The 19,903-nt window shown below is 46.8% G+C and overlaps 1 protein-coding gene across 1 annotated transcript; it reads right to left on the reverse strand.

The window, feature by feature from the left end:
- Nucleotides 1-801: 801 nt before the first annotated feature.
- Haus4 (HAUS augmin like complex subunit 4) lies at nt 802-10,966 on the reverse strand. The gene is made up of 9 exons (XM_041634064.1): nt 10,529-10,966; nt 9,039-9,113; nt 7,177-7,319; nt 6,957-7,088; nt 6,038-6,172; nt 2,941-3,037; nt 2,364-2,640; nt 1,360-1,428; nt 802-1,237 (listed from the first exon to the last, which is right to left on the reverse strand). Exons 2-9 carry the CDS (start codon nt 9,091-9,093, stop codon nt 1,060-1,062), a joined length of 1,086 nt encoding a protein of 361 aa, XP_041489998.1. The 5' UTR covers nt 9,094-9,113; nt 10,529-10,966; the 3' UTR covers nt 802-1,059.
- Nucleotides 10,967-19,903: the final 8,937 nt, after the last annotated feature.

Genomic DNA, 19,903 nt, shown 5'->3' on the forward strand with positions numbered 1-19,903 from the left:
CTTCCCCCCAGGCTACGGCTGCCTGACACTGGGGCAAAGGTAAAGCAGCACCTGGCTGCTTCACTGTGATTGTCCCACCAGCAGCCACAGTGACAAAATAGCTTCCAGTCTTCCTGAGCACCTAGCACTCCTCTGGGGAGTGCAGATGGGCCATGCATCCACTTCCTCTCTGCTGGGGAAGCCTCTAGGTTGTGAGGGCAGGCTGGCACGTCTACCTTCCGTTATTTGGAAAGTTTTAAAGCTCAGCTCTACTTTCGGATCCACTGAGTTCTTCTGCCTTACCTGTCTTGGCCACTATTCTATTGCTGTGAAGAGACACAACCACAGCAATGCTTAGAACAGCTACGTCCTGGTCCACAAGCAGAAAGAACCTGGACCTGGCACGGGCTTAAAAACATCAAAGCCAGCCGGGCAGTGGTGGCGCACGCCTTTAATCCAATCTCTCGGGAGGCAGAGGTAGGCGGATCTCTGTGAGTTTGAGACCAGCCTGGTCTACAGAGCAAGTTCCAGGACAGGCTCCATAGCTACTGAGAAACCCCGTGGTGGTGGTGGTGGTGGGGAGTCAAAGCCTACCCCTTGTGATGCACTTCCTCCAAGGCCACACCTCCTAATCCTTCTAATTCTATCAAAGAGTTCACTCCCTGGTGACTAAGCATTCATATATCAGCCTATGGGGCCTTTCTTACTCAAACCGCCACACACACAGACACACACACAGATACACACACACACACACACACAACTTCAAGGTTCTTTTTCCATCTTTGCCAAGGAAAATGACTGAAATCCCGAGATGCAACATTACTACTTTATTCAGGAAATAATATTACACAGGGCTGGTGCAAACAGATACGCATAAAATTATATAAATCTGATAGCTACATTTCCCAGAAAAGAACCAGTCATTGTAGACAAGGAAACCAGAAGGGTGTCATAATGATTGCAGTGTTTCGGCAAGTGTCCCTGTATTCCCTACTAGTAGAGGTAGTCTGTTGAACAGGAAGAGAGGGTAGCCAAGTAGAATCCATGCTTCCTGACTCTGCCTACTCAACTCAGTGGTTAGGGCTTGCTAAACTCCTGGAGAGCCCAACGCTTGTTTTCAGTTGCCTGTTTGAGCTGAGTGTATTCCTTTACCAGGTTCTCAAAGTCTTCTCCAAGGACCTCATAGGTTTTCAGGACCAGTCTCGACTTCTCCATGTCCTTCTCTTGTAGGCGAATGGCTCCCTCCAAACGATCCCTAAGAGCCCCAGCAGAGAAAGTTCAGTAGAAGTTGTGAGTCCTCAGAAACCAGACCTGAGCAAATCTGACGAGGCTGGGGCCAGGCCACGAACAGCGGTGCCCAGCTGTTGGGGTTCTTACCTAATCAGACGATGCACTTCCACTTTCTCAGTACTGTAAGTGTCAGACAAAACCTTCACCTCCTCCATCCTGACAGAGGGGAGAACGGAATGTTATATGGAAGATCCCAAATCAAAGAGTTTAGGGGCCAGCAAGGTGGCTCAGGGGATAAAAAGTGCTTGGTGTGCTAGCCTACCGATCTGAGCTCAATCCCTGGAACCCACATAAAGGTGGAAGATGAGAACTGGATCCACAAAGTCACCTTCTGACCTCTACATGACCCGTGTGCATACACACATCCACCCCAACACACACACATATTTCCTCACACACGCCTTTTAAATACAGTAAAGAGTGGCCAAGAAGCTGGGGCCTGGAAAGGTGGTTCAGTGGATAGGAGCATCTTTTGCAGAAGACCTTGGTTCAATTCCCAGCACCCACAAGGCAGCTCACAACTGCCTTGTAACTCCAGTTCCAGGGAATCTGACACCCTCTTCTGATCTCTGTGGCCACCAGAGGTCATTCAAACAATCCTATTTGTCATAATTATAACAAAAGAAAAATAAATTGAAACAGAATTTTTAAAACGGAACATCTAACTCTGTTGTTGTGGTGCACGCCTTTAACCCCAGCACTCTACAGGCACAGGCAGATGGAACTCTGAGTTCAAACTTAGCCTGGCCTACGTAGTGAATTGCAGACCAGCAGTTAGCAAGGACTACATAGTGAGATGATATCAAATCAATCAATCAATCAATCCAGAGTAGCTAGCCGTAGTCAAGCTATAGAGAGGAGATAGACAAAGCACTGTGAGTCTGAGTCCCCAAGCAAGTGACCTCAGAGTACAGCACCTATTTCAGAAGTGCTGAAAACTTTCGGTTAACACAAAAAAAGGCTAGTTAAAGTGCCGTGTGGCACTGGCACTTCCAGGGACCCACTGGTACCAGGCAGGGAGAGATGAGGAAGCAGGGTGGAGGAGTGGCGAGTGAGACAGAATCCCTCTGACCAGTGGGCTCACAGCTCACCTCATTTTAAGGATCATAGCGCTGCACTTGACTTCCAGGTACTGGGCATTGATGCGGTCCAGCTCAGACTGCGTCTTCAGCCGGTGCTCCTGAAGAAGCCTCTGGAGCACGGTGAGGCAGCGGAGAAGCGCCTGGGAGTAGGTGGCTCTCTTCTTCTCCAGAAGCACCAGCTGCTCCTTCTGCTGGCTCCTGGCCTCCAGGCACTGCTGCTTCTCTCCTACCAGGACCTCTGGCAGTTTCCACACCTTTGCCGCTTTCAGTGTTTCTCCATCAGTGTCTGGGCAGAGACAGGAGCACAGGAAGTCCCCATAGCTACTGCCCTAGGGGGCATTCATCAGCCTGGCAGTGGTGGCGCACGCCTTTAATCTCAGTACTCAGGAGGCAGAGGCAGGCAGATTTCTTTGAGTTTAAGGCCAGCCTGGTCTACAAAGTGAGTGCCAGGACATCCAGGACAACACAGAGAAACCCTTTCTCGAAAAACAAAAACAACAAAAAAGACCTGTTTCAAACTCACATAAAACGGAAACGCAGGCTATAAGGAGCCTGAAGGCTACACGACGGGGGAGGCGGCTCTCACCTGAACTGGGGTCGTGGTAGCACAGCAGAGTAAAGCACTTCCTCTTGAGCTGCTCCTCCACCTCCAGCCGGAGCCGATCTCTCATCCACACGAAGTCCTGAAGTGAGCACACAGACCTCTCCATCAGGTGCAAGGATACAGATGGTCTCACACTCACAACCAAAGAAATGGCAGTATCGGGGGACGGAAGCCGGAGACTACATAAGACCTTGTCTCAAAAACATAAATCCTAACACTAAGCAAGCAAATTACGCTATATCCTCACAATGGAATCCTACTAGTGGTTCTATTTGTTCTTTCACACTGGGGATGGAACCCAGGACCCTGCGCATGCTCGGCAAGGGCTCCACCGCTGAGCTAACTCCCCATCCCTGGGAATGACTCAAGCCTAGACAATGTTCAGAGTGCTACTGGAGGTATCATTTTATTTATCTCTGCTGTTATTCTCTGGTTTGTTTGGGTTTTTGTTTGCTTGTTTGTTTTTGATTCTTTGAGATAGGATCTCTCTACATAGCCCTGTCTGTCCTGGAACTCACTGTGTAAGACCAGGCTGGACTCAAACTCACAGAGATCCACCTGCCTGTTTCCCGGGTGTGGGACTAATGGCTTGTACCACCACATCTGGCTTTGTTGTTTGTTTTCTGGGATAGACACGTTACATAGACTCAGGCTGGCTTTGAACTCACAACCCTCTGCTTCAGTCTCAAGTACTGGGTTTATAAGCATGAGCCTCTACTCATTTTGTTTCTGAGACAGGGTCTTACTGTGTTGCATGTCTCTAGTTGGCCTGGAACTAGCTATTTAGAACAGGTTGGACTCGAACTCAGACATTCACTTGCATCTGCCTCCTGAGTGTTAGCATTTCTTAAAGATTTACTGATATATTTATGTCGGGGGTGTGTGTGTGGGGATGTGCGTGTTTGAGTGTAGGTTCCCATGGAGTCCAGAAGTGGGTGTTGTTAGAACCCCCGGAGCTGGAGTTACAACCAGTTATGATCTGCCCCAGATTGGTCCTTGGAACTGAACATCAGGTCCTCTCCAAGAGCAATATGTACTCATGCACTGAGCCCCTCCCCAGCCCCAGCCTCTACTCTTGAATTTCCTCTATTAATTTGGGTCCTTTTGCTTTAAAGGCAGTCTTGTGTAGCCCAAGCAGGCCTTAACTAAGTCACCAAGGATGAAGCCAGTCTGGCCTACAGAGTGATACCCTGTCTTGGAACACCAGGAACATCAGGAGGGGTAGAGCACACCTTTATTTGCAGTGCTCACTTAGGAGCTGGATCTCTGTGGGTTCAAGGCCAGCCTCACCCACATCTAGCCACAACTACACAGTTAAACCTTGTCTCCTAGAAATGTTTTCAAAAGTGGGGAGACTGTAGAGAAGGCTCAGTGGTGAACATTGCCTGCCCTTCCAGAGGACCCAGGTTTGCTTCCCAGCTTGCAACAGCCATAACTCCAACTCCAGGGTATTGTGGGATAGTTGATCACACTGTGAACCCCGAGATCGCATCATTTAAATAAAATCATTCATAGGTCAAAAGGCTGAGCAAGCAATCAGTTGACTGGAAGTAATCATAGAGTGAGGGCAAGTCGGGAGGTCTGGGAGAGAGAGACACAGGAAGTAGAGGGGAGGGACATCTGGTTGGAAGAGTTTTTGTTTCAGATGGTGTGGGAGAAACACTTTTTCTTTTTTTTTTCTTTTTTTTTGGTTTTTCGAGACAGGGTTTCTCTGTGGTTTTGGAGCCTGTCCTGGAACTAGCTCTTGTAGACCAGGCTGGTCTCGAACTCACAGAGATCCGCCTGCCTCTGCCTCCCGAGTGCTGGGATTAAAGGCGTGCGCCACCACCGCCTGGCCGAGAAACACTTTTTCTGAGATGACCATGAGAGGGGAAGGTAGGCCAGCTGCTTCCTTTGCCTCTTTGAGGTAGGAGGTTTTCATCCAGCCAACTGATAGTGTCTCAGTCAAAAAAACATTTGGCTCCCAACATGGAGGCAGCAGCAGAGGCAGCAGCAGGACACAAGGCTCACCAAGGCCTCGGCCTCAGGAGCGAGGTGGCAGCAGGTTCAGGTCAGCCAGGGTGCTGGAGGGAAACCAACACCAGGGGATCCAACACTTTTTTCTAGTCTCCTCAGACATGTGGTGCTCAGATATACATGTAGGCCAAGCATTCGTATCTATCTTAAAACATAGAGCGAGCAAGGAGAGTATAATATCAGCACGGGTTGTTTATATGAACACTGCATTCCACTCTTCCAGTCTCTGAGGGGCAGAGCAAAATGACAATGGGGACTTTGTGTTGAGAAGTACCTCACGAGGATGCACACGCTGTGTGGCTGTGCTGACTCTGAGGCCTGGAACACCAAGACTGACAGAAACACTACCAGGGCTGGGCAAATGGGACATCTGAAATTGTCTGTTATGGTCTCAGACGTGGGCTCTGTGAAGGAACACCACCAGCTAAACCCAAGAGGGCAGTGATGAACCCAGCGCCTCCATCATAACATAAACGCTATAGTTTCAAAGAAAAACAAAATTTCTAGATGTAGCATTTCAGATATTCCGTTCTTGGGTGTGACGGTTTTTTGAATCTGACCAGATGATATATGTAGTGTTTAGAAAAATAGTGAAGCTTAATAAGAAAAGTTAGGGGCTGGAGAGATGGCTCAGCAGTTAAGAGCACTGGCTGCTCTTCCAAAGGACCTGGGTTCAAGTCCCGGCACCCACATGGTGACTCACTGTAATCCAGGTCCAGGGGATCTGATGCCCTCTGCTGACCTCCGTGTGCACTCCACATATATGCTGCGCAGATATACAATTAGGCAAAATACCCATAAACATAGAACAAGAATAATAAAAGAAAAAAGGAAAAGAAAAGGAATGTTTATCTGGAGCTGTAGCTCAGTTGGTATAGCAAGGCCTTGGGTCTGACTCCCAGGACCTCATAAATCAAGCATGGCAGTGCAATCTGCAGCCCAGCACGTGGAAGGCATAACACGAGGGATCCAGAGTTCAGGGCCAACCTGAGGAAAGTACATGAGATCCTGTAGAAAGAGATGGAGAGACAGACAGACAACAGATACGAGAACTGCTTCCAACCTGTGAGGGTGGCATGAGCTCCAGGAGGTCGGCCTTCTCGAACCCTAGCAGCGGGGGCATCTCGGTCTCCTGGCCGGGACCCGAAAGCTGTGCCAGCTCGGTTACAAGCAGCCGCTGTTCGAGGGTCTCATGAAACTGAGAATAAAAAAAAAAACAAACAGACTATAAAACTGACAACGGGAGCCGGGTGGTGGTGGTGGTGCACACCTTTAATCCCAGCACTCGGGGAGGCAGAGGCAGGAAGATCTCTGTGAGTTCTTTTACAAAATAAGTTCCAGGACAGCCAGAGCTACACAGAGAAAGCCTGTCTCAAATAAACAAAACAACAGAAAACAAACTTTTGATTTAGCTGGGCAGTGGTGGTACATGATTTAATCCCAACACTAAGAAGGCAGGTCTATCTATGCAAGTTTGAGGCCAGCCTGGTCTACAGAGTGAATTCCAGGACAGTCAGGGCTACACAGAAACCCTGTCTCAAAAAAAAAAAAAAACCAAAAACAACCCCCCCCCCAAAAAAAAAACCACTTTTGACTTGGCCTTTAATCTCATACATAGGAGACAGAGGCAGACTATGAGGTTGAGGATAGCCTGGTCTACATGGCCAGTTCCAGGTCAGCCAAGGCTACAAAGGGTTACATCCTGTCTCAAAAGAACAAAACAACAGAATGTCATTGCCACCTCTTCTCACACTTTCTCCAGGTCCTCAAGTGAGTCACCACTTTAACTGAAGACTAGGGTTCCATGTCCCTCTCCTCTCCCTTCCTCTCCCCCTCCCGCCCCCGGGCCATTCTTTCTTTCCTCCTTTCCTCTCTTACTGGCCTCAATTTCTGCACTGAGCTCTGTCCAGAGCCTCCCACGGCTGCCTACCCCGGTAGTTCTGATCACCGTAACCACCACCACCCCAGTTCTCTGACCTCACCTTTTTGTCTTCCGATGTCAGATTTTTGTCCTGTGCCTTCACATAATAGTCCACGAGCAGCTCTTGGATGATTCTCTGTAAAATCTCGTACCTCAGCCACGCCATCTTACGCAGCCTAACTTCATTCCATACCTCGAAATAAAACAAAATCCCTGTCTAAGACTCTTCTCTCTCAAGGACTTTATCTTCCTTCTGCCATCCCTTCTCCTGGGGGCCTTACCTGAGCCTGCTCTTTCGCCAGAGTGAGGCTTAAACCACTTTCGTCCATGTGCTGCGAGAGACTCAGCAATAGCTTGCTAAAATTCGGGTTCTGGATCAGGTCCTCTTCAGTCAGGGCACAGGGAGGAAACTGCTTGACACATACTTAAAAAATGACAGACAAAGCAACAATGGGCATCACTTCTGAAACAAACAAAATGACAACCCTGGCTCTGAGTAGGAAAATCCTCTAAATAGAATGCAGTTTAAAGGGGAAATGAAGCCAGGGGCGGTGACACACACCTGTAGTCCCTGCTACTCAGGAGACTGGGGAGGAGCAGCCTTTAAAGCCAAGACATTGAAGACTGCCTGACAACACAGGGAGACAATGTCAAAAACAAACAGCTGCCATTTACATGGCTCCGCTGGTCAGGGCACTTGTCACCAAGCCTGGCCACCTGAGTCCGGCCCCGGAAACCACATGGTGAAGGAGAGCACCCACTCCTGAAACATGTCTTCTGATCGCCCACTTCAGTCCTCACACAAACAAACAAACAAAACAGCGAATATTTGGATGTGGTGGCACACTGGCACACACTTGGAATCTCAGCATCAGGGAGATCGAGGCAGGAGAAAGAGAACTTGGAGTTTGAGGCCAACTTGGGCTACGTGACTTCCAGGGGAGCCTGTGTTATACTGCGAGACCCTGTCTCAAAATAGAAATCACAAATAAACCAGAAATGATACTTAAAAGTATTTAAAGTATTTACTTTATATATAAGGCTATTGATCAAAGGAAAACGAGTATCTAATAAAGTAAGGTCGCCAGGGCTTGCACACATTAAGCACAGGCTCAACCATCAGCTACAGCCCCAGTTCCAACGCTAGAGTTAAGTGAATGGAAATGCAAGGAGTAGAGGTAGAGTGTGTGCTTGCTGAGGACTTGGTTTGCTTCCCAGCTCCAAGAGGAGGCAGGGTAAGGGGGAGAGAAAAAAAAAAAGAGAGAGAGACCTTTTAGTATGAACCACCAGTAACCAAAACACCTCATTAACACGAAGTTACTAGAATCCTTTTTTTTCCCCAAGGTTTTCTATGTAGCCCCAGGCTGGATTTAAATTTGTGATCCTCCTGCCTCACCCACCTAAATGCTGGGATTACAGGCATGCAACATCAAGCCAGGCCAGAATCATTAGAGTTCTTGAGGAAGAGAGGGAAAGAGACATGGCAAACTCCAACTGTGGAAGAGACCTCAGTCAGTCACATAAGCAAAGCTGAGGAAAGGCAGAAGAAAGCAGCTGACCACTAGAACTCCAGCACAGCTGAGGAACCCGCATGCGCATGGGCACGTCATCACAAGGGGGCAGCGGCTTCCAGTTACCCTGTCTGCTCAAGGCCCCTTCTTTTCCACCGCTCTCCCAGGGCTTTTACCATTACCTACCAAACACCAAGATGTTTACTCCTTGGACTATTATATCCAAAGTCATTTTAGAGACTAAGAAAGCTTTTATTTTCATTATCGGGCATAAAATTAGGTGTGGCAGGTGCACACTTATAATCTCCAAACTATGAGGTGGAGGCAGGCTAGCCTGGGCTACAGGAAAAACATGAAAACACAAGTAGGAAAGAAGCCTTTAATGGACAGGCCAGCCACCGTTACCTTGGCAACAGACTACCAATACAACATGGCACGCAGCATCTACTGCAGAAGCAGATACCGAATCTGTGTAAACAGTTGGTCTAACCTGATTCTCCAATGAAGTCCTCCTCAATCTCCTGAATTTCACTTTCCTCAGAAACAGGGTGAGCCCTTTTCATCACAGAAGCAAAGACCTAGACAAGACCCCTGGAAAAGTCACCAAACCTTTCGCGGAGAGCTACCCTTACCTTGCTGCAGTATTTCTACCCCTTCTCCAGGTGAGCAGAAATCTCCAGAGGCCATCTGAATGTCTTGATATTATCCTGTACGGAACCAAATGGAAGAAACTGCCAGACGAACAAACCCCCGGCTGCTCCAGGCGGCACTGCCTCAGGCAGCCTCACAAGCCCAGCTGGTCTCAATCTCTGGGCCAGGGAGGCAAGCCTTGAACTTCTGATCCTCAACAGCCTCTGCCACCCAAGTGCACCACCCCATCTTGCTCAGAGAAGGGCTGTATCAGACATCACGGATCCCAAACTCTTCAGCGTTTTATAGACAGATGAAGTACCAGAACACCTTACATTCCAAGAACAAATCATCTCCTGAGCTATCCAAAAGATGACTCATTCTAAAGAAACCACCCGGCCCCCACCCAATCCACTAAGGTCTAATGGAAGGCAGCCCCTCCCACTACTATTGTGCCTACAAACTGTGGCACTCATGTTCCCGGGAGACTGGGGAACGGGAGGGGGGCCCAAGTGTGCCTTTTCCCCAGTGACAGTTCAGTTGTAGGAGCATCTCTCTGATTTTCTAGTGCTTCTCTGACCGTGTTCCCTCATGGAAGAGCTGTTGGTCAGGGCAGGAGTAACAGACAGTAACCACAACAGCTTTTCCCATATCTAGGAAGTGCACCTAGGGATAAGGACACCATAGTGGACTGTAGAGGGCACAGTAGTAGGTAAGGGGACACAGCTATGGGTGTTTTGCCAGAACCTAGAGTAACTCGAAAAAGAGCGTCATCACCAGAGGGCAGTGAGAAAATGAACAGGAACACAAACACTGCCTGCCCATTCATTCCCGGTTTGTTTTGTTTTGTTTGTTTGTTTGTTTTTTGCCCCACCCTCTCCTCCAAATGCTGACTCTGAAGCTTATTAGAGCTTAATGCTTCAGACCCACAGAATGTTGGTTTATTCGCTCCTTTTATAGAGTCACATGAAAGCAAGTAGCCGTTTGTTTTGTAACGCGGACGCAGCTGAGGAGGTGCGATGCTAGGCCTTAGTTTGTGGCTCTGCCACCTGATGTTTCTCTGTGAGTCTAAGGGAAACACTTTTCAGGTGCCAACCCTCTTCCGCCTGCAAAACCGCGATAACGATTAAACATGAAGAATGAATAACAATCGACTTGTCAACAAAAGCTATTTAGTTAAGTTCAGTTTTACCAATTCAGTTTATTGTTGAGCTACTCCTGCAAATAAAGTTTTGCAGGCCAGTTTCAACCGGCCCGGGGTCCTCAGCGGAGCCGCCCGCCTTCAGTGGCCATAGGACGTGACCTCAGGCTGCACCCCACCCTGCGCAGGCACCCGGGGTCCCATGCCCGGGGGTGCCCAGCTGCCAGCCCTCCAGCCGTCCCGCACGCTGCACTGGACACAGATCGATTTCCCAGGTGTTCTCACAAGAGGTGACCCTTACAAGGCCCGAGATAATCAAGATGCAGAACGCGCTCGCCGGCGCCGACCTACCGTCTGGGCCGCCAAGGAGTCCTAAGGGCGAGCGCGGCGTGGCTGCGAGCTCGCGGACGTCTAGGGCAAACCTGCACACCCCGCCGACGGGGCGCCGAGGCCGGGGGCTGCCTGGGGTGGCAGCCTGGGGCTGCCGGGGGTGGACGCTCCCGCCAGCGGAGACCGGACGGGTCTGAAATTGGCCTGGCGGCGGGGCAGGGCGGGGCTGCGCTGGGCGGGAACAGAGACCCCGCCCCGGGAGCGCGCCCCGGGAGCGCGCGCTCGACTCAACCGCCGGGAAGTCGGAGCTGTACCCGTTTAATGGAAGGGAGGGCTAAGGCACGGACGGGAGCGGCCCAGCCCGGGAGCTCAAGCCTGCCTCTGGGGTCCTCGAACAAATCGCACCTTTACCGGCTTCCTCTCGAATGTGTTGTCGTTTTAGATTTATTTAGTTAGTTTGGTTTTTCAAGACAGGGCTCCTCTGTGTAGCCCTGGCCGACTCTCTTTATAGACCAAGCTGGCTGGAACCTAAGAGATCCGCCTGCCTCTACCTCCCTAGTGTCGAAATGAAAGTCTCACGCTACCGCATCCCGGCTGTTTTATTAATTTATGTGTGCGTGCGCGCATGCGCCACAAATGTGCAGTGTCCACAGGGACCAGAAGATGGAGTCAGAGCTCTTTGAGCCGATGTTATGGGCGCTTGTCAGCTGCCTGATGCGGGTCCTGGGACTTGAACTCAGACCCTCTGCAAAAGCGGTCAGTGCTCTTTAACCACTGAGCCATCTCCTGGGTATTGAATTTTTATTTTTCTTTTGTTGGTTGGTTGGTTGACGGTTGGTTGGTTGGTTGGTTGGTTGGTTGGTTGGTTGGTTGGTTTTTCAAGACAGGGTTTCTCTGTAGCTTTGGATCCTGCCCTGAAACTAGCACTTGTAGACCAGGCTGGCCTCGAACTCACAAAGATCCGCCTGTCTCTGCCTCCCATCTGAATGGAAATTTTATATGAAGTAAACTGCTTCAAAGTTATTAGGTCTCTTTCTCAAGCTTTATTTATTTTGCTGTTATTTGTGTGTGTAGGTGTTTTGCCTCCGTGTATGTATACCGCTTGTATGCTTGGTGTTCTGAGACCCCCCTAGAAATGGTTAGAGGCACCCTGTAGGTGCTGAGAATCAAACCCAGGTTTTCTAGAAGAGCAATGGTTAAGCTCTCTCTCTCGCCCAATTATTAGCTCTCTTGCATAAGAGAACAAATTGATGGGGTGGGGCAAAGTGTTCTAGGAGATGGAACTGTTCACTTCTTCTTTCAGAACAAGCTAGGGCTGATCAGAGTGGCACCCACCTTTAACCCCAGCACTTGGGAGACAGAGGCAGGTGAATCTCTCAGTCTGAGGAGACCTGGTCTACATAGAGAGTTCCATCCAGGGTTCCGTCTAGAGATCCTGTTTAGAAAAGAAAAGAAACAAGTAGAGACTTCCAGTCGTATACACACAGAGGAATGAACCGGTGCGGAAAGATTTTATGCCCTTGCTCAAAGCACCCATGTTTCGTGTTTAATGCTGAAGTGCTGTCATTTTCCAAGGCTTTTAAAAATTGTTCATGCTTCCTCAGTTCTGCAATGCAGCCTCATTAAATACCAGGCCCCCACACACAGACATGCTCAGAACAAAACAGCAAGCAGGCTTTGGAGACTTTCAACTGGCCAGGGATCTACTGAAATTTCATCTTCAAGTTGTTCTTAAATGCTGGACTACAAGGTTTTGGCGAAGCGACTCTAAGGTATACAAGGCCCTGAGAGGTGAAGGTACGGAAGGCTGCCCTCCAGAAGGGTGGAGAAGATAGTGGTGGAGGCCTGGCATTGGACAGACCTCCACAGGCAATTATCTCTTTCCTCTTTGTCCCTTTCAAGCCGGGAGACCTGGGGCTACAGTCTCCTTCCTGTCAAAAGGGGGCAATAACATCTTTCTAGTTACTCCAATCTCTTAGCATTGATGTAATGATCAAATGAGATAATGGCTCAGAAAGCGCCTGGGAAAGACTATGAAAGTGAGGTGTTTTATTAAGTGCTTTGGGAGACACAAAGATAAATGTGACCTAATTCCTACCCTGAGGAAAGTCACAGTCTATGGAGAAGATACACATGCAAGGAAATAATCCAAGGCAGTAAATGGGTGTCGCAAGGGCAGTTTAGATTATAAATACCAGAGAAACTTCAAGAGGGGACAGTTTTCTGCAGAAAGAGATAGGAAAGGCTGCGAAATCAATCTTATGTCCAGTGCACCTGAAAGGAGAGAAAAAAAATTGAAAACATTTAGGACAAATGAAAGAGTCCAGTAAATTGAGGCAGAGACAAGGGCTATGGAGGTGCCAGGAACTAGGCCATCTGAAACTGTGTGCGGAAGGGTTTCTAGATGAGCTCTCTTTGAGATGAGTCAGCCCTCTAGGCTCTAGAGGGCTGGGAAGATTAGAGCGGCATCCTAGCAGTCAGGAATGCCACAAAGGCGACACAGACTTGAATCCCAGCACTTGAGAAGTAAAGACAGTTCTAGTCTCTGTAAGTTCAAGGCCAGCATGGTCTATAGACTGAGTTCCAGGAGAGTGAAGGCTACACAGAGAGACCCCGCCTCAACAAAAGAAACAAAAATGGAAATTCAACAAAGAATTGCAAAAGAACGTTCAAATCAGACCTTAAGCAAGAACCCCACCTCTGCCCCATGGTTCCTGCCAACCTCCTTTCCCGTGTATATGTATTTTTAAAGAATACAGCCTCATTGAGGCATTTTGGAATAAAATATTTAAAGAGTTTTGCTGTCACTGTGCACTGTCACGAGCCAGCTACTGAACATCACTGAGCAGCACTGCAGCCCACACCACCATTCCCAACATTCAGGAGGCTGAAGCAGGAAGGATCCCAAACTCGAGGACAGTCGGGGCAACTCAGTGAGACCATGTCTCAAAAGCAAACCAAAGAGGGTTTGGGGATGTTGTCAAGTGATGAAGAACTAGCTTCTTGAAAATGTAGCATCTTGGACTCAATCACCATTATCCTGAATAGATTCGTGCATCTTCACATACATACAAACATATGTGATTGTCTTGTTGGTTTTGTTTTATTTGTAGATTTATTTATTTACTATGTATACAACATTCTGCCTCGATGTATGCCCGCACACATGTATGCTAGAGGCAGGCGCCAGATTTCAATACAGATGGTTGTGAGCCACCATGTGGTTGCTGGGAATTGAACTCAGGACCTCTGGAAGAGCAGCCAGTGCTCTTTACCTCTGAGCCAACTCTTCAGCCCTGTTTTGTTTGGTTTTGAGATAGGCCTTAAACTTACAAATGTAACCCAAGGCTAGCCTTGAACTCCTGATCCTCCTGCATTCAGATTTGATTATTCACCCAAATAAATAATCAAATTTTAAAATAAAAATATAATAAAAATAGTGGGCAGAGTGGTAAATACCTTAAATCCCAGCACTGGAGAGGCAAAGGCGCAAGTAGATTTCTGTGAGCTCAAGGCCAGCCTGGAATACAGAATGAGTTTCCGAACAGTCAGGACTGCATAGAGAGACTCTGCCAACAAACTACCAGACAGGGCTAGAGAGGCGGCTCAGCAAGGACACTTGCTGCCCTCTCCAAATGCCTAAATTTTGTTCTGAGCACCCACTCTGGGCCACTTACAACCTCCTGGAGCTCTGGGACTCCAGGTCCGAATACCCACCACCTCTTCTGTCCTCTGTAAGCATCCACACACGTGTGTACATACACACAGACACATACATACATACATATAAATTAAAAATACTATAGGCTGAGCCAGGCAGCGGCAGCACACTTACTCCCAGCACTCGGGAGGCAGAGATAGGCGGATCTCTGTGAGTTCGAGGTCAGTCTGGTCTACAAAGCAAGTCCCAGGACAGTTACAGCTATGCAGAGAAACCCCATCTCAAAAAACAACAACAAAAAAAAAAAACATACACACAAACAAAAAAAAAACCTATAGGCTGGCAGACACCTTTAATCCCAGCCCTTGGGAGGCAAAGACAGGCAGATCCTATGAACTGAGGTCAGAGTAGTCTACAAAGTGAATTTTTCTAAAATCTTATGTAAGTATAATAAATTAAATTGTGTTCTTTTGGGGGGTCTGGTCTTTTGTTCACCATAATTATTTTGACAGGTCACACATCTTGCTGTGTGACACATCTTGCTGTGTGACCCTGGCTACTGAGATCAAAAGTGTGCACTACCAAGAACAGCCTGATTGTTTCTGAAGGTAACATGAAATCTCTAAAAGCTTAGTTTGTTTGGGTTTATTTATAAACCTCCTCCCTTTCCCCCAAAACACCTATCTCCATAAGCAGAATGTAGCCTAGCAGGATGTAGCGTAGCAGGATGGTGTAGCGGGCCTTACTGGTTGACAGAATGAATTTTGAGCACTCCCTCTGAACTTGCTTTATTGGTCCATACAGTATTGGGCCTTTTTTTTTTTGATTTTTCGAGACAGGGTTTCTCCGTAGCTTTTGGTTCCTGTCCTGGAACTAACTCTTGTAGACCAAGCTGGCCTCGAACTCACAGAGATCCGCCTGCCTCTGCCTCCCGAGTGCTGGGATTAAAGGCGTGCGCCACCACCGCCCGGCCAGTATTGGGCCTTTATAGGCTGCTATCTTCCCTGTGCTATTGTCTATATATATATTATATATATATTATATTATATTATATATATAATATATATATATATATTATATATATATATTATATATATAATTTATTTAACTTTTTATCTTATGTTATTTGGTGTCAAGGTATCAGATCACCTGGAACTAGAGTTACAGACAGTTGTGAGCTGCCATGTGGGTGCTGGGAATCGAACCCATGTCCTCTGGAAGAGCAGCCAATGTTCTTAACCACTGAGCCATCTCTCCAGCCCTTGGTCTCACCTTTTGCTCTGCCACACTCCACATGCAAAACACAACCATTTATTTCTTAACTGCTCTTTAATGAGGAAGTCAAGAATGTGCCCTGATACATCTCAGCTAGATTCCCGCCAGGTGTGGGGGAGGGCGGTGCAAGACAAAAACTAGTCAGAGCATCTATCCTCAGTTAATGTTCTCAAGACATTGCTGTCAACCCCGGCTTCTGAAAACCTTTGTGTTGACAGAGTTTTCTGTCCCACCCAGTCCCGCAGCCATTCAGTCCCAAAGAAACACACAGAGGTCTACATTAATTATAAACTGTTTGGCCTATTAGCTCAGGCTTCTTATTAACTCTTACAACTTACATTAACCCATAATTCTTATCTGTGTTAGCCATGTGGCTTGGTACTTTCTATCAGTGAGGCATTCTCATCTTGCTTTCTCTGTGTATGGGTGACGACTGCAGACTGAACCTTTCCTCTTCCCAGAATTCTCCTGTTCTGGTCACCCCGCTTATACGTTCTGCCTGGCTGCTGGGCAATCAACATTTCATTAAATTAATAAGTGACAAATCCTTACAAATTACAAGACCTCTGTGAATTTTAACTTGGTGATACATGTAAATGTGAATCTGAGAACAGTTTGCTGAACCTTTTAGACTTGGATAGTCCTTTGGTGCAGTGTTTACCATTGCAGAAAAGAGTGGAAATTTACAGGATTCTTGCAGGCACTCTGCCTCCCATACTATCCAGGAAACAAAATGGTTCACTAAAGAAAGAGTCCCAGCCAATATTTAGTATCACTAATAGAATACAGGCAGATCTCTGTGAGTTTGAGTCCAGCCTGGTCTACAGAGCTAGTTCTAGGACAGTCAAGGCTAAACAGAAAAACCCACAAAGACTGGCCAGACTCAGTGGCTCCCAATGAACAAAAATCAACAACAAAACCAGGAACAACAAATGATAGCAATAAAATCTTCAGAATCAGTCTGCTTTTAAACCACTTGCTCAGAAAAAGTTCTGAACATCAGATGTACCGCTCAGAGAGTGTCTGGATGTGTCACGGACTGAGGAGCAAGTTTCAGGGACCTGTTTCAAGGCATTCACTGGAAATGAGGGTATTCAGAGTGACAAAGATTCATGATTAAGCTAGAAAATGTCATGGCCATTGTAAGTGCACGGTTTGAGAAGAAAACAAGAAGATAAAAGAAAATATGTAATCAACCTATGACATGAATTTCAAGACAGATGTTTATAATGTACCGATTTAGCCACAGTTTAGCACTTCTGAGGGAATTTTAAGCCCTGCCCCTTATAGCCTCAAGGGCTTGCTCACTGTTCACCAAAACTAAACAGATTGCAGCGCACCCACCTTCACCCTGAGACACTATGGAAAGCTGGAATATAAACGAGCCCTGATAGAAATTTTAGATCTCAAAGAAAAGCAAAGAAATTTGGCTCAAAAATAGGACAGATTGAAGCAATTTTTGCTTAAGGACGATGAGATTGTGCAGGGGAATTTTTTGAGAGAGGAAGGCTTTTGAAAAGCCAGGCATGAAGCAGACTGCACACAGATCCTGCTGTAACCGTGTGCACACTGTTGTGACTTGATTGAAAGCTTGCGCCAGGTCGATGACAGCATTCCCCTGGGGGCTGGAGAGACGCCTCATCAGTTAAGAGCACTGTGGCTGCTCCAGAGAACCCTGATCAATTCCCAGCACCCACATGGTGGCTCAGACCCTGCAACTCCAGTGCCAGGGGATCCAACACCCTCTTCTGGCCTCCATGGCTCTGCATCTCCGTAATGTGCAGAAATACATGCAGACAAAACACCCATGCACATTAGATAGACAAATAGATTATAGAGAGATGGGTGATAGATGGTAGATAGAGTTAGAAGATAGATAGAAGACAAGATAGATGATTGATAGAGTTAGATGCTAGATAGAAGATAGATGATAGATAAATAGATAGATAGATAGTTAGATGATAGAAGGCAGTTAAAAATAGATAATAGATAGATGATAGAAGATAGATTAGATAGATAGATATAGATAGATGATAGATAGATATAGATAGATGATAGATAGATATAGATAGATAGATGATAGATGATAGAGATAGATAGAGATATAGATAGATAGATAGATAGATAGATAGATAGATAGATAGATATAGATGATACTTAGATGGTAAGCAAGCTAAGTTGCTGATGGAAGAGGTTCTCCCTTGAAATTCATATACTAACCAGGAGACACGGTCCATTCCAAGGGCACTTGAGGTTTCATGCTTGGGAAGAACTCACATTGTGACCTTGTAACACCTCCTGAGAGTAAAGTCTTAGAAAAAGCAAAAGCAAGAGGAAGCTAGCAATTGAGTGTACTTTCCATATTCTGTTTACCAGTGAGAAATTTAGATCAGCTAATTTACAACATCCACCCGTGATAGCTAAGGCAGTTACAACATTCAAGTTCACTGTGACTGACCCATGTGACTGTGACTTAGGCATAAATTCTAAGTGCCGCGGGTACAGGCGTGGGCTGTGAATACATGCATGGGCCGCGGGTACAGGCGTGGGCTGTGAATACATGCGTGGGCTGCGGGTACAGGCGTGGGCCGCCGGGTACAGGCATGGGCCAGCATGTTCCCTAGTACATATTCTTTATTCTTTCCTGTATTTTTATTTCATAAATATACAGACTTTTTTTTTAAATTTATTGTGTATATAGTGTTCTGAGCACCAGATCTCATTATAGATGAGTGTGAACCCAGATGTGGTTGCTGGGAATTGAATTCAGGACCTCTGGAACAGCAGTCAGCTCTCTTAACCTCTGAGCCATCTCTCCAGCCCATATACAGACATTTTAAAAATATATTATTTATTTTTATTTTATGTGCATTGATGTTTTGCCATGGGTGTTGAGTCTCCTGGAACTGGAGTTACAGACAGTTGACAGTTGCCATGTGGGTGCTAGGAATTGAATGGGTCCTTTGGAAGAGCAGTCAGTGTTTTTAACCACTGAGTCATCTCTCCAGCCCCCAGAGGGCCTGAGTTCTGTTCTCAGCACTCATGCTGGGCAACTCACAATTGCCTGAAACTTCAGCTCCAGGGGTTCGAAGACCTCCAGCTTCTGTGGGTGTCAGCGCTCACATGTCTGTACACACACAAAATAATAAAACTGGAGGGTAGGCGTGACACACACCTTTAATCCCAACACTCGGGAGGCAGAGACTGGTGGATCTCCGTGAGTTTAAGGACAGGACAGCCAGGGAGCTGTTACACAGAGAAACCCTATTTCAAAAAGACAAGAGTAAAAACCAAAACAAAACAAATAATAATAAAATTTAAGAAGAAAGTTTGAGGGCTGGAGAGATGGCTCAGTGGTTAAGAGCATTGCCTGGTCCTGAGTTCAATTCTTGGCAATCACATTGTGGCTCACAACCATCTGTAATGAGGTCTGGTGCCCTCTTCTGGCCTGCAGACATATACAGACAGAATATTGTATGCATGATAAATAAATAAATATTTAAAAAAAAATAAATATTTTTAAAAAAAAGAAAAGAAAAAAGTTTGAGAGACAGAATGAGAACATACCGGCCCAATGGCGCCTTCCTGAAATCTCAGCTACTTAAAAAACTGAGATACAAGCATCATAAATTGAAGGTCTGCTTGGCAATTTATTTATTGAGATCCCGTTTCAAAATAAAAAGTTAAAAAGAGGGGCTGGAGAGATGGCTCAGCGGTTAAGAGCATTGCGTGCTCTTCCAAAGGACCCGAGTTCGATTCCCAGCAACCACATGGTGGCTCACAACCATCTGTAATGAGGTCTGGTGTCTTCTTCTAGCAGGCATACACACAGACAGAATATTGTATCCATAATAAATAAATAAAAAGAAAAAAAGAATTTCTATAATTAAAAAAAAAAAAAGTTAAAAAGAAAGGCCTGGTTTGGGGTGAATGTGGTGCACGCCATTAATCCCAGCACTCAGGAGGCAAAGGCAGTGAGAGGCCAGCCTGTTCTACAGAGTGAGTTCCAGGACATCCAGGGCTACACAGAGAAACTGTCTCAAAGAGGAATAAGAAAAGAAAAGAAAAGAAAAGAAAAGAAAAGGGAAGGGAAGGAAAGGGAAGGAAAGAAAAGAAAGGTCTGGTGATATAGTTCAGTTCTCTAGTATGTGTAACGCCCTAGGCTGGATTCCTATGAACACACACACACACACACACACACACACACACACACGAGGGAGAGAGGTATGTTTAGGATGCATTGGCTTTGGGCTAGATTCCAGAACCACTGCCTCCTAACACACACTCAGATACTAGCATGCACAAGGTCTTGGGTTCAATCCCCGGCATTAATAAAAACAATTAAACTCTCTATACACAGACTCTGCACTTGGCAACAGGATTTATACTGTGGGCTGGCACCTCCTGATCTGCAGTCAAGCCGTATAGCCTGGCTCATCAGCACACTGTACCCTGGGCTA

Source organism: Microtus oregoni, unplaced genomic scaffold (assembly GCF_018167655.1).
Source record: "Microtus oregoni isolate MIOR12 unplaced genomic scaffold, Mior012 000045F_ref0000178, whole genome shotgun sequence".
In the NCBI taxonomy this organism is placed as follows: Eukaryota; Metazoa; Chordata; class Mammalia; order Rodentia; family Cricetidae; genus Microtus; species Microtus oregoni.

Bases quoted from the DNA above. Each gene is read 5' to 3' on its own strand.
- Haus4 (XM_041634064.1), bottom strand. From the start codon at position 9,093: ATGGCCTCTGGAGATTTCTGCTCACCTGGAGAAGGGGTAGAAATACTG. The intron at 6,173-6,956 runs GTGAGGTCAGAG...TTTTATTCTCAG, and splicing joins TGACATCGGAAGACAAAAAG to TTTCATGAGACCCTCGAACA. The intron at 3,038-6,037 runs GTTGGAAGCAGT...TGCTCACTTCAG, and splicing joins AGCTCATGCCACCCTCACAG to GACTTCGTGTGGATGAGAGA.